The 15,123-nt window shown below is 39.5% G+C and overlaps 1 protein-coding gene across 6 annotated transcripts in view; it reads right to left on the bottom strand.

The window, feature by feature from the left end:
* Positions 1 to 15,123, bottom strand: part of Cyrib (CYFIP related Rac1 interactor B) — a 113,188-nt gene that overhangs the window by 48,095 nt on the left and 49,970 nt on the right. For 2 of the 6 annotated variants that reach the window (XM_069991405.1, XM_069991406.1), the window contains exon 3: positions 11,547 to 11,586. The exons of the other annotated variants lie outside the window; for them this stretch is intronic. In XM_069991405.1, coding sequence (XP_069847506.1) covers positions 11,547 to 11,553 — 7 coding nt within the window. In that variant the 5' untranslated portion in view covers positions 11,554 to 11,586. The remainder of the gene's footprint in view (positions 1 to 11,546; positions 11,587 to 15,123) is intronic. 6 annotated transcript variants of the gene reach the window in all.

A 15,123-nucleotide genomic window follows, 5' to 3' on the forward strand; every position in this document is an offset into this window, starting at 1 on the left:
AGTTTGAACCCCAGTGCAACCAAAATGACAACAATAATAATAATAATTTAAGAGAGATCTTAAAATGTGCATTATAATAATTTAAGAGAGATCTTATAATGTGCTAAAGGGTCCATGATAATCAAACTTCTGGGCTGGCAAAATAACAACTTCAACAGGAAGCACAGATTATTATATATTGTATATTTAATAGTGTGTTGGGAGCAATCAAAGTATTGTATATTTAACTGTGTGTTAGGAGCAATCAAAATAGTAAGTTTTCCTGATTAAACGGTTTTTCGTATAATCTAAAATAATATTCCAAAAGGCCAGATTTTATATGCAAGGCAGAGTACGAAGTGCAGAGTGAAACAAGACCTGCCCTCGAGATGCTCATAGTCTAGGAGATGACATGTAAACAAATCACTACAATCCATGATAATTAAATAAGATGCTATTTCAGAATTCTGTGGTTAAGCTGCTATGGGAAACAGATGAGGGAATAATTTAATTCCAGAAGAGTGTCAGAGAAAGCTAGAGAGTGATGGTGTTGGAGTTTGTCTCCTACTTTAAAAAGCACCACTGGCACTAACTTCCAAAGAACATTTTCATATGCTTTGATCTAAGTAAAAGAACTTTTTAAAGATTTAATATTAACATACCCACTGAACTGGAAAAGGAGAATATTTTCTTCTAAAAGAGGCAAGAGAAAAAAATACCATTTGATTTTAATGAAGATACATCATAAAACTGAAGTCCTTAAGGCTTTATTTCGGTCGGCCGTGGGGCTTGAACTCTGGGTCTGAGCGCTGGCCCTCAGCTCTTCAGCTCAAAGTGAGTGCTCTACCACTTGAGCTATAGCACCACTTCCGATTTTCTGGAGGTTTACTGGAGGTAAGAGTTTCACAGACTTTCCTACCTGGGCTGGCTTTAAACGGCAATCCTCAGATCTCAGCCTCCTGAGTAGCTAGGATTACAGGCATGAGCCACCGGCACCCAGCAGAAAAAGGTATTTTTATCTCTACTGCAAACTGCATAGTGATATGGAATGGAGGCTTCTTTTTTTTTTTTTTTTTTGGGGGGGGGTCCGATCGTGGGGCCTAAACTCTGGGCCTGGGCGCTGTCCCTCAGCTCTTCAGCTCAAGGCTAGCGCTCTACTACTTGAGCCACAGTGCCACTTCCTGCTTTTTTCTTTTTGCTTATGCTCAGGCATGCAAGGCAAGCGTTCTACCACTGAGCCACCTTCCCAGCCCTGAGAGGCTATTTTTATGTCAGTAATTTCTCATATTTAAATATCACACCCTCAGTAACCTTCATGAATCAAGCCTAGTAAAATGTTTTTATTTTAAATAATTGTTTTTATAAGTTACTTTCATAGAGTTGACAATGCAATAAACCTAAGTTAAAACTTAAAAAAAAAAAAGAAAAAGGCTTTGTTCAACTAAGACTGAAACAACACAGAATTCACCAGAACAACGTCCTTCTGAATGTTCATTGTTAGTCCCCAAATTCTCAATGGCCCATGTGCTCAATGTCCATAAGTAAGCACCTCAGAGAAGCTTTACTCCCAAAAATCCGTACGCTTTCTAATTTCTCCTTTTCTCTTTCATCTGAATTCTATCAGATGTAAAAGTACCTAGACTTTCTTTCATTATATAGTTCATGGTTTTCATTTGTACCTGTCAGGTATTTATTCAAGCTGGAGAGAAAAAGCTCTTGAAACAAAAAACAAATTTTCAATCACTTGAGAACTAGACTATGCTTTCTCAAATTGAGAAAATATTTTTATCTTATTTAAAAAGAGGTTACAATGTACAAATGTACAATGTACAATTTCATAAGTCAGGTTGTAAGTACAATGCATGTTGATCTATGTCAACTTTTCCATTGTTCTCTCCATTATAAGAGGAAAAATATTTTAAAGATGCCAGTAAAACTATAAAAATGTAGATACTTACACTGTAAATATGGAAAAAATGTTGACCATTATGCTAATGAAAGCAAGGGGAAATTACTGATCACTGTTAAACAGATCATCAGTCTTTTTTAGCCAGTACTTCCAACCTTCTTCCTAATGTCCGTTTTTTTCATACATAGGTCACATAGTAAAAAAAACAACTGTATATTAACTGCTAACTTTGCATTCCAAATTAAGGGGTTGTTAATGTTGATTGAATATGCTTTTCATTATTTCAGATTTATGTTGACTTATTTGCTTATCTTTTCTCCCATGCTAAAAAAACTAAAACATTAGAAGTTCTATCTTTTTAATTTCCTGATAACTGCCTACTAGTCAGGTGTGTGTGTGTGTGTGTTTGCATTTTCCTATACTAGGCTCATGTTGGGTAACTTCAGGGGGAATTAGACATCACACAGTCTGATAGCATTACCATTGAATGAGGAATCAAACTTACCACCACCAAAACTACATATAACCGACAGGGCCTTCTCATGAGATGTAGTATGAAGTACTCAACAGTAGCATACTATAGTAACTATTAAGTACATATAACCTATGAGGAAAATGCCAAAATAACAAATCTGCATTATAGAATATCCTACAAAATATCTACAATATGTTTGTCTGATTGAGAAGGAGCAGGTGTGGGATTTGAAAAGGAGCAGGAGTCCAGTTTTGGACATGTTTGAGAAGGCGATAAAACACCAACTGCAGATGCTGAAAAGGTGAAAGACACAGGAATGTAGAGTTCATAAGAGAGGTCAGACCAAAACACTGAGGCAATTTATCTTGACAGAATGGCCCAAAAACCAGGGAGACCTGGAAAACGATTCACAGTGGCAGCAATAGACCAGTGGCTACACTGCCCAGCCAGGCTCCTTTGGTTACTGCTCACTCAGTGAACCTAGATTCCTAATCTTTCCACCATTCTATGAGGCATCTGAAATTGTCCCAATAAATTCCTTTATCTATCCAAATTACAGTTTCTGACACTTTCAACCAAAAACGCATGAATTGAAAAAATATTCTGAATGGAGGGAAGTGAAGGCTAACACTGTCCAAAAAGAGAAATGTACTCAGGTAACCCATCTGTATAACACCTTAATAACAGCATTAAAATTATATTTAGAAAGCACATAAATAAAAATGAAATATTCTGCAAGGTTATGGATTCAATCCCCAGCACAAGGAAGGAAAGAAAGGAGGCAGAAGGAGAAAGAAAGAAGAAAAGAGGAAAAAACCAAAATTCTAGTCTCAATTTCCTAATTTAAAATTATTTTTCTATAACTAAGCAGATCTTAGCTATGTTATAAATCTAAGTCTGTAGTACAGATATAAACAATAAAGATAGAAGCTAAACATGGTATGAATCAAATCATTTATGTACCTAGCTCATATAAAGGAAAATTAATTTCAAAGTCTCAAATCTGAATGTTAAATAGAAAATGACAACACCAAGATCATTTTTAAAGTATTAGTAAAAACTTTCTAGATAAAGTACACTGTAAAAATGATAGTGTTTGTTATAAAGTCTTCTCTCCACCACCAGTTTCTTTTGTTTCATGTAGATTACTCCAAGAATAATGTGGGATTTTCCACTTGGGCACATGACTCCATTTCCTAATTCACATGCTTCCTTATACACATCAGTAAAACCAAATTCTATTCTGAAAACCTTCTATGTTTCAACTCAAGAGTAGAACTTGGACTTCACTGAAAACCAACATTTCTCCTATCCTAGCTAGTAACTACACCCTATATTCATACCAAATCCTCTACTTGTACTTAGAATTCAAAGAAATGTATAAGCAAAACATATGTTAAGAAAAGCAATGGAAAAGAGTAATAATTTACGTGTATACGATACATTTTATTACAGACCATAATTTTTATTTTGTAAAGCACTAAAATACAGGTGATGTTCCCTTTTTAAAAAGTAAATGAAGGGGCTGGGAAGATGGTTCAGTGGTAGAGCGCTTGCCTTGCATGTCTAAGGCCCTGGGTTCAATTCCTCAGCACCACATAAGCAAAAAGAAAAAAAAGCCGGAAGTGGTGCTGTGGCTCAAGTGGCAGAGCACTAGCCTTGAGCTGAAGAGGTGAGGGACAGCGCCCAGGCCCACAGTTCAGGCCCCACAACCGGACCCAAAAAGAAAAAAGTAAATGAAGCAAATCTCAAAAATTAGATGGACAAGTGTGGTGATACAAACGTAGAATCCCAGGTTGAGTTCAGCCAGTTTGAGGCTAGCCAAGGCTAGCCACAAACAAGCTCAGCATGGTCATGCAGCTAGTGATCCTAGCTACACTCTAGGCCATACTTAGGAGGACTGTACTCTAGGCCACTGTAGGCAAATATATGAGCTACTGTCTGAAAAACAAAACACAAGCATAAAATAGAGAAATGGCTCAAATGGTAGGGCATCTTAGCAAGCATGAGGCCTTGAATGCAAACCCCAGTACTGCAGAAACAAATAAACTAACAAATAAATTTACTTACCTTATGTTAGTAACCGTAAGAGGAGAATGAGACTCCAGAACAAAACTGACAGTCTCAAAGTCAGTCATTTTACTCACCAAAAAATGCATCAATGGGAATACTCTTCTCCTGAAAATTCTTTTTATTTTTCATATTAAAAAAGCATCTAGGGGCTGGGAAGTGGCTCAATGGTAGAGCGCTTGTCTTGCATGCATAAGGCCCTGGGTTCGATTCCTCAGCACCACATAAGCAGAAAACAAAAAGCTGGAAGTGGCGCTGTGGCTCAAGTGGTAGAGCACTAGCCTTGAGCTGAAGAGCTGAGGGACAGTGCCCAGGTCCAGAGTTCAGGCCCCACAACCGGCCCCCCCCCCAAAAAAAATAAAAATAAAAAAGCAACTGTAACTATTACATGGAGCTTACAGTTTTGTTTGTTCCACCACTGTCCTTTCAAATTTATTCTGTGGCAATAGCTAATGTCACTAAACTTTTATTTATTAACCATCTTCAGATTTTCCACCCAAACTGTCAGAATTTCCATTCAAAGTCAGTTTCCTGCTGGGAGCCAGTGGCTCATGCCTGTAATCTTAGCTACTCTGGAGACTGAGATCTGAGGATCATGGTTCAAACCCAGCCTGGGCAGGAAAGTCTGTGAAACTGTTACTGCCAATTAACCACCAGAAAACTGGAAGTGGCGCTGTGTGGCTCAAGTGATAGAGCGCTCACCTTGAGCCTGAAGAGCCTAGGGATAGTACCCAGACCCAGAGTTCAAGCCCCACAATCGACCCAAAAAAAAGTCAGTTTCCTCATCTTCCCAGCTGTGCCTGTGCTGCTCAGCCCTATGCAGCACTCAGAAAAACTGTTAAAAGCTGCCACAGAATGCTTCCTTAAGTTCCTTGGAAGTTCTGACCCACCCAAGCCCTGGGGATCTCTTATCCCAACTCCACAGATTAAGGACAAGACATCTCTGAGAATTCATCCTCTACCCCAACTTCTAGCATCCTCAGATGAGCTTCATTAGCTGCCAGCATAACACACATGCCTTGTTCAAAACAGCTCTGGGGGTATGAGTAGCAACCCTGCGCTCCTCTGCTGCTAAAATTTCAGACAAGAGTAGATATCAATATAGTGTCCCCACAAATTGCTCCTGAAGTGTTCACCATAAACCCTTTTATTTCATAGAACATTCCTATTTCTTCCACAAAGATAGAGCTTGGGATAAGAGAGATTCCTAGTACACCATCAACTCAATTCAAATACTCTACCACTTAATTTCTAACAACTTGGTCAAAAACTCTTCTAATTTCCAAGTTTCTAATATTTTTTAAGTCAACGGATAGGGCAGATATTCAAAGTAACAAGAATTTCTTGGCATTTCTTTTACAGTGCTTTCATTCTAACAACTTGCTTTAACCTACTATAATGGCACACTCCCATAATCCAAATTACTTAGGAGGTAGAGGCAGAATTCTGAATTGAGATCCTAGGCTCAAGACTCTTGGAAAAACAAACTAAAAGCAAAGGTACTGAGGCATGGCTCTCAAGCGGCAGAGCTCTTGTCTAGCAAGCTGAATGCCCTGAGCTTAAGCCCCAGTATGACACAGGGCCAAACTCAATACAAATTTCATTTTAGCACTTTGTCACATAATGTATGTTATACTTTCCTAATTTTAAATAAAAAGGAGGAAGAAAATAAAAATCCCTAATTCCACCAGAGTTAGACCACTTCACTTTCTACAAATTTGTCATCTGAATTTTTTCTTAGTTTAAAAACGTTGAAATCTCACAGGCTGAACATGTACCCTAGTGCTGGAGCATTTGCCTACCATGTACATTCAGCTCCAATCCTAGCTTCACAAATTAAATACAAACATGCCTACTGTGTACAAAAATATCTCATTTCTGTCATTTCATTGAGCAATTCAATTTCCCAAGTAATGTAAAACACATTTTCTTTAAACACTATCTCTACTGTATTGGCACCTACCCTTAACTCCATCATTTCCAAGGAAACCCTTTAACAGTCACCCCTTCCAGAGATTAAACTTTTAAACTTCTTTTTTTTTAACATTCAGCATAATCTATACAGTCTCTTATAGCTGTTACTTCACTAAAGGTGATTTTCAACCATGTATTCAACATATAAAACCCTACTACAATAGAAATATGAATGTCAAGGGAATTTCTGATAATAGAATTCACCCTTCAGTGGCTGATGAGACAAATTTCAGGTCACCAAAGTTCCATGATGGCTGCTAAACCTATCTCAGGCTCCATCAAGGTTACAGGATTAATTCACAAAGTGCAAAAGAGCAAAGGCTAGCCGGGCGCTGGTGGCTCACGCCTGTAATCCTAGCTACTCAGGAGGCTGAGATCTGAGGATCGCGGTTCAAAGCCAGCCCGGGCAGGAGAGACCAAGAGACTCCTATCTCCAATAAAACCACCAGAAAACCGGAAGTGGCGCTGTAGCTCAAGTGGTAGAGCGCTCGCCTTGAGCTGAAGAGCTGAGGGACAACGCCCAGGCCCAGAGTTCAAGCCCCATGACCGACAAAAAAAAAAAAAAAAAGAGCAAAGGCTGACATTTCTTCATTAGTATTGTAAACAGCTTGTGGTGGATATTAGTTCTCCTATGATTGCAAATAAAAGTCTGTATCACTATGTATATATACTTTCTGGTTCCACACTTGTCAACTACCAAATCTAGTTTTTTTCTTTCTTTTTTTTTTTTTTTTGGTCAGTTGTGGGGCTTGAATTCTGGGCTTGGGCCCTGTCCCTGTGCTCTTCAGCTTAAGGCAAGCACTCTGCAGCTTGAGCCACAGTGCCACTTCCGGTTTTCTAGTGGTTCACTGGAGATAAGAGTCTCACGAACCTGGGGCTGGGAAGTTGACTCAGTGGTAGAGCGCTTGCCTTGCATGCCTGAGGCCCTGGATTCGATTCCTCAGCACCACAGAAGCAAAAAGAAAAAAGCCAGAAGTGGCGCTGTGGCTCAAGTGGTAGAGCGCTAGCCTTGAGCTGAAGAACTGAGGGACAGTGACCAGGCCCAGAGTTCAGGCCCCATGACCGGACCCCCCCCCCCCAAAAAAAAGTCTCACGGACTTTCCTGCCCAGGCTGGCTTTGAACCATGACCCTCAGATCTCAGCCTCCTGAATAGCTAGAATTACAGGCATGAGTCACCAGCACCTGGCCCAAATCTACAGGCCCAGAGTTCAAGCCCCACGACCAACAACAACAAAAAAAAGAATATATACTCTTGGGGCTGGGAAGGTGGCCCAGTGGTAGAGTGCTTGCATTGCATGCATGAGGCCCTGGGTTTGATTCCTCAGCACCACATAAGCAGAAAAATACATATATACTCTTAAATATTTAAGAAAATCTTAAATGCTTAAAACAACATGGGGGAGGGAATGGGAAGATGGCTCAATGGTAGAGTGCTTGCCTTCCATGCATGAGGCCCTGGGTTCAGCATCACATAAGCAGAAAAACCCACAAGTGGCGCTCTGGCTCAAGTGGTAGAGCACTAGCCTTGAGCTGAAGATCTGAGAGACAGTGCCCAGGCCCAGAGTTCAGGACCCACGACCGATTAAAAAAAATAAAAATAAAAAACTGGACATGGGTATTCATTTTGTTCAATCATACATGATTTGTCATTACCCATTTGTTTTAAAGTCATCTTTCCAAAGATAAAATGAGAAGTAAATTCCATTTAAACATGCTACCAAGAAAAAGGCACTCATAGTTCTTAGTCCAAAAAAAGTCAAGTCTCAGAAGTTTATGTCAGTAAAAATTCAGAGAATTACAAAAGCGCCTGCAGAAAAATAATCAGTTCTCTCAAAGTTGACAATAAATGTATTCATTGGAAAAGCACACAAGACCTATGTGTGTGTGTGGGGGGGGGGCAAATAATGATGTTTCTTTATGTATAAATGGGATGTGTGTATGTGCATATACATACTCAAGTAAAATGACCGTATGTTAAAGATGCATGGAAAGGTGTTTACTCAAACTGAGACGATCTAGTAATGACTTGCTTTGTTCATCTGCTTCTCTATCACTTCAGTTCTTCACAAATTTCAGCATATATCTTGGTAAAAAAGATAACATAATATGCAAAGCTAGAAGTTATTAAGCCATATGGGCCTAGAAAAAAGACAAGACACACTGAGCAATTAAAAACTAAAAGTAAACTAAAAGTCCTAATAAGCCTATTCACCTGCAATCAACTATTGACAACTATGCCAAGGCAGTTCAATGGGCTCAAGGAGTCTTTTCTGAATAGGGCTGATACAACTAGAGATCCACATGAAAAAAGATGAACTCAAAAACTTACCTCAGACAGAAAGTTAACTAAGACTGGATTGTATAACTAAATTTTTCTTGGTGTCAGTACTAGGTCTTGCTCTAGGGCCTGGGCAATATCATTCCTTAGTTTTTTTTTTTTTGCTAAAAGCTTATGCTCTAGCACATGAGCCACAACTCCACTTCTGAGTTTTTGCTGAGCCACCAGCAACTGAGGAGGAGGAGGAGGGGGAGGGGGAGGGGGAGGGGGAGGGGGAGGGGGAGGGGGAGGGGGAGGGGGGAGGAGGAGGGGAGGGGGGGAGGGGGAGGATGAGGGGGGGAGGAGGAAGAGAAAGAAATCTCATACACTATAATATAGAAGGCCCTGGTGGTTCACGCCTGTAGTCAGGAGGCCAAGATCTGAGGATCTCGATTCAAAGTCAGCCCCAGGCTCTTATTTCCAATAAAATTACCAAAACAGCCAGAAAATGGCACTGTGGCTCAAAGTGGTACAACACTAGCCTTAAGCGCAAAAGCTAAGAGACAGTACCCATACCCCAAGTTCAAGCACCAGGACGCCCCAACTTCAAGCACCAGGACAGGAAAAAAAAACAATTCTGAGGGCTGGGAAGGTGGCTCAGTGGTAGAGCGCTTGCCTTGCATGCCTGAGGCCCTGGGTTGGATTCCTCAGCACCAAAGAAGCAAAAAGAAAAAAGCCGGAAGTGGCGCTGTGGCTCGGTGGTGGAGCACTAGCGTTGAGCTGAAGAACTGAGGGACAGCGCCCAGGCCCAGAGTTCAGGCCCCATGACCGGACCAAAAAAAAAAAAAAAAAAGAAATTCTGAAATACATTTTGAAAGAGGATGACTATGGCTAAAATTGAATTTTTACAACTATGAAAACTGAGCCAAAAAGCTTGTTGAAATTGTCTGGGGAAAAGGGAAAGGGAGGGCAGAGGAGATAGTAACAGAGAGAGAAGTATGACTGATAGGAATACACATAAATGTGGAAGTTGCATAACTTGTGTAAGTTTATAAAAATAAAAACACAAGAAAGAATATAGCCAATCAGCTAAGAAAAAGTTCTTAAAAGATACAAAAGATAATACGCTCACTAACAGATACCAAGAAGGGTCAGTGCCTCAGAACAAAGACAGACACTGGCCAGCTGTCCCCATCACACATACCACAGTGGAACTTTGGCACACCCATTCCAAAGGGTTGTCAACCCTAGGCTACATATTTTGACTTGCTTTAATACTGTTCTATAAATAAAAAGAGAGAGCTTTAACTACATTCACATTTTAGTATAGAAGATTATTTCCAAAATACTTCCATCCATGATTTGTAGTCAGCAATCCAAAGCGGGGTTCTGCCATCACGAGATTGTGTTACATTTCCAAGTCTATAAACTCATGTGCAGTTTGACTCAAATGAATGGAATTAATGAAAATGACTCATCTGCACTTTTAAAATTAGCTTGATAAGTATATTTATGAAACACCATTAAAATATTAAGTATGGCCATCCATTGTGGTTCATGGCTGTAATCCTAACTACTCAGGAGGCTGAGATCTCAGGCTTAGGATTTGAAGCCAGCCAGGAAAGAAAAGTCCATAGGACTTTTACCTCCAATTAAGTACCAAAAAAGTTGGAAGTGGAGCTGTGACTCAAGTGGTAGTAGCCTCCCTGAGTTCAACCTCAAGACCACATACACACATGCAATGAAGACATTAAATAATATTTAACACAAAATAAAAACTCCAATCATATTTTAAATACTTGTTTAAAGATATGACTGGGAGGATAGATTTTTAAAAAATAAAATGTAGCCCTAAGCTGAGAAAGAGAGCAAGCAAAAGAAAGACAAGATTCCTCCTCTCTATCACTATTAGGTCTTACAATTCTGAATCTGTACTGTCTCTCAACAGAAAAAGCAGCCTCCCTTAAAATGTACTTAATTACCATCATTTGTTAGAACTTGTAAGGATTTTAAGTTGATAACGGTAGTTTGATATAATAAAAGCAAAGTTATCTCGTATCCTGGCAGTTGTTTTTTTCATTTCACTTTAATGCTCTTAAAATTCTTGAAGAACACATATAGATCTCTTCCAAACAGAAAGATGTCTAAATGTGCTAGTCACTACTTTCTGGTGCTATCTCCACTTACCTTAAAGAAATTTAATCAAACTTCTACCATGGTCATTACTTACATGTTACTACAAAAAACAGATGAAGAAATAAACATCAATCATATGTACTATCATCTTCTTACTATATGCAAGGAACCCTTTTTAAGATCAGATTTTTTTTTGAGAACCAATTTACATCTGTGGGTAAACAATACTCCACAGATATTTTGCATGTGTTGTAAGTACCAACTGCTCTTTGCTCTAGACAACCTTTCCAGGATTTCTTGCACTGTGGACAATTGTGAAAATTGTTTAAAAAGCTTCTTTACAGAGCAAAGGACAAGCATGCATCTTGCTTACTGTAAAAGATTTAGGTTCCCTAATTTCAGCGCTTCATTCCAAAAACATGTGTACAAGTACTCCTTGACCCTCACCAAGTCACTGTAGAATGAGGCTCAGAAAGACAGTGCAAACGCTGATACTCTGCCTGCTGCTACTACAGAAAAGAACTTGCCAGGAAGGTGGCTCAGTGGTAGAGTGCTTGCATGCAATGCACGAGGCCCTGGGTTCCATTCCTCAGCACCACATAAGCAGAAAATGCTGGCAGTGGCTCTGTGGCTCAAGTGGCAGAGTAAGTGCTCAGCCTTGAGCTGAGGGACAGCGCCCAGGCCCAGAGTTCAGGTCCTATGACTGGAAAAAAAAAAAAAAAAAAAAAAAAAAGAACTTGCCTACCTTCCATCTCTGAACAAGTTTCATGTCTTCTACCAGATCCCTAAGAATGGGAAAGGGTAACGCATTAGATTGCAATAGAAAACAGCCTCAAACTGTTCTGCCTCTTACCAGTTTGGGCATTCGGATTAGGATGCAGAGCCATGACATTCTAAGAGAAAAGATAGAGGTCACACTGACTGAGTTCTGGAAATCAGAAGATTGCTGGGATCTATGTATGAATGACCCTAGAAGACGGTAAGGTGGGACTAAGGACCTATCTCCCTTCTACCCTTCTACTGTCCTACCTCCCTCCACCCACCCTCCCAGAAGTGAAACTGAAATTAGCAGCCTCAATGGTAGACTGGTTGATCACTCTCCTTTAGGCTAGAAAGGGATGCACGGTGACAATGGGCCAAGCCCAGGTAAAGGAACTAGGCTGCTGAACTAAGGAATCCCCTAATTAAATTGGTGGTTTAAGTAATCATGGCCTTGCTGACAAATGCAGAGCTTCAGGTGTAAGTGAAGCATCAGAAGCTTCTTTGTGAACTGAGAGAGAATGATCAGGAGTGAATTCAAAGCTCTGATTGCTATCATAGTTCCTCTCCTTCCTTACCCTAATATTACTCTGCTGGCAAACTCAAATTCTTTTGTTATAAAGTTAAAAATTGATTAGTGACTGGGCTGAGGTCTCCCTGATCTCTATGAGGGACTAATCCATCTGCGACTGCCCAGAAAACTAAAGAAGAACTCAAATGCTTATGGTTCTTCTGGATACAGGCAACCTGGGACACTCAGATTCATCTCATAGGATTTGGGCAGGGTTTCCAATGGGCTAGGGAAGCAAATGTGACTTATATATGAAGTACTTCAGGCCAATTCAATTCACTATAACACTACATCTTGGTGAACTGCAGGACCTGACGATGCCTGTACTTCTCCACCCTGTGTTGGACAGTTTTTCCAATCAGGAAGAGGTATATGTACAAAAGTGCTATTTTGGAGACTTCACATCCTAAGGCTCTGTGATTCATGTTTTACCAACTGTACTCAAGCTCAGCATCACCTAAAGGTGAAATCTGAAAGTTCTGACTCATTGCCTACCTATTCAACTATCAGGTGTATTTCTTTTGAAAGGCATCTATTTGTCAGCTTCTTGGTTCTGTGCAAACTGAATGACTCAGGGAAGCATGGACCACTTCTGGGTGCTTGGCCTGGCATTCTTATTTTGGGGTGGGTCAGCTCAAACCCAGTGACTAACAACACAGTAAGTCAACTGAAAATGCTCACTTGAAAACACATCTGGCTTAGCCTTAGCCCAAGGCAGCAGCATCTCAACTGCTGTGAGATTTTATTTCCCTGCTTTTCTAAGCAAAGTTACAGGCTCTATGGAGACCACATCCAACAAATCAATAAATCTTATACATTGCATCATACAAATTTAAGCATTTTTTTCATGAGCTTTCAATTTTCTTTCACTGTCAACCCACGCCCTAAAAGCAGACAAAACAGACCGGATGTGGTAGTGCCTAACTGTAATTCTAATACTTCAGGGGCCAAAAAACTTTAGTTGGGCCAGCCTGGGCCCCACAGTGAGTTTGAGGACAGACTGGACTATATGGCAATTCCCTACCCCAAAAATAAAATAAATAGTTAAATTTTTATTTAAAAATTTTAATTTAAAAATTAGAAAAAAGCAGCCAGAACAATCTTCCTCTCCTTGACATCTGTACGTGGAACCCAAGGCCCTAGCAAAATGCATGTCAAGCAAATGCTCTACCAATGAGCCACACACACACCCAGCCCTCAGAACAACAAGAAAACTTGAACTTGAGTATTTTAGTCTCTCCATTAAAATCCTATACAGGTTTCCCCACTGCCTCTGGCCCAAATGAACTGAATGCCTTTTCTTGACATTGACTTGGGTAGATGGCCTAGGGTTATTTCGCTTCCTCTTTCCCACTTCTCCTTTACCAGCATTACAGCCCAACAGGGGTATTATCTCTGTAATACATTACAAGCCCTCCTCAACCTTCAAGGTTTTTGCCTTTCTTTCTCTACTCACCCATGCATTCTTCCTTGGGAGTGATGGGTCAGTCTACGCCACATGCCCTGATTTACAAGACATTCAAACAAGAGGGTTTATCTTAAGCTAAGATAGGTTATCCCTATACCACTTAAGTCACACTATTTTTCTTTATCTTCTATTCTAAAGAGGGACTATGAATGTTTTGCTCATTAATATATAACTCTGCTTTTATGTACTCAGTAACTATTCGAGTAATTAAGGCAATTATATCCTGCCTTCCTTATATATTGCAGTATAATACAAAAAATTTCCAATAATAGGGTGTAGAGGCTCACATCTGCAATCTCAGCACTAGGGCCACTGGGGCAGAAAGCTTACAAGTTCAAGGCTAGCCTAAACTACATGGCAAGACCCTGTCTTTAAAAGAAAAGAGACAAAAATTCCAAGTGTTATGAGGCTTGTAACAGTTGTTCCCGTTTTGTAAGAGGATCTTTTATATTATCAGACAAGCGCATACCAGAAAGTCAAGGCAATGTTTTCGTATAATACTTCAATGAGAAGAATCTCTAAATAATTAGAGTACAAGTTAAACTGCAGAAGTATACTTCAAGAGGTTTAATCCTCAGCCACTACCAAGAGTTTGCTTTAAGACCCACTTAAATTTCAGATTTCATTTAGTGTATTCCGTTCTCTTTTCTCCACACCAAGGACAGAGACATGGCATAAATAATCCTCCAGTTACAGCATCTGGGAATATGTCATCAAGTGTTTTCTAAAAATCTTCAATCTACACTAGCATTCCAACTGTTGAACAGAAGTATTCCAGGGGTAGTGAAAAGCTTGTTTCAGCCCAGGATTTCATAAAAACCATACATAATGCACTAAATAAATATATCAAGTAGAGAATACTGCAGGACAGAAAATAACTGTACAGGATTCAAAGCTTCAGTGCCCCATATAAAACAATAATGTACCTCTACCTTGAAGAATATGTACCTTTACCATTTCAAAACAAATAGCTTCAAGACTATATCTTTATGTCATGTATCATTTCAAATTACCCAATAGTACATCTTTGAGAAGTTATTCTCACCTACAGTCACATTTTGAAGAATCAAAATGTTGGGAATAATTTCCTTGTTTAAAGAGTTTTACAGATGCCACTCCTTTTCCTTACATGAGTGGAAACAGAGCTATGACTTATAATACTGTACAAACTCACAGAAGAGTTCAGAACAAGTGAACATTATCCTTTCTGTGTGGTAGCTGAAAAAGTTCTGAGACTCTCTGTCTTAAATATACCTGCTACATACAAATTAGTAACTTGAAATACAATTTTAATAAAGATGAGCCACAGGCCTGAGTTCAAATAACAGTCTTCCACATTTCACTTGAGTGTATCTGAACAACTTACATAAGTTCTCCAAGCTCCTAGTGTTATTCAGGAATTAACTAGAAATACATTTAATTGTCAAAAACTTGTGGTCAAAAACTAACAGTACATATAAAGATCTGAGGTCAAGTGTCCAATATCACACAACAATAAGAGCCAAGTCTCAGATCTACCATTTA

This window comes from Dipodomys merriami, unplaced genomic scaffold (assembly GCF_024711535.1).
Source record: "Dipodomys merriami isolate MVZ:Mamm:240054 unplaced genomic scaffold, mDipMer1.0.p SCAF_4, whole genome shotgun sequence".
Taxonomy (NCBI): Eukaryota; Metazoa; Chordata; class Mammalia; order Rodentia; family Heteromyidae; genus Dipodomys; species Dipodomys merriami.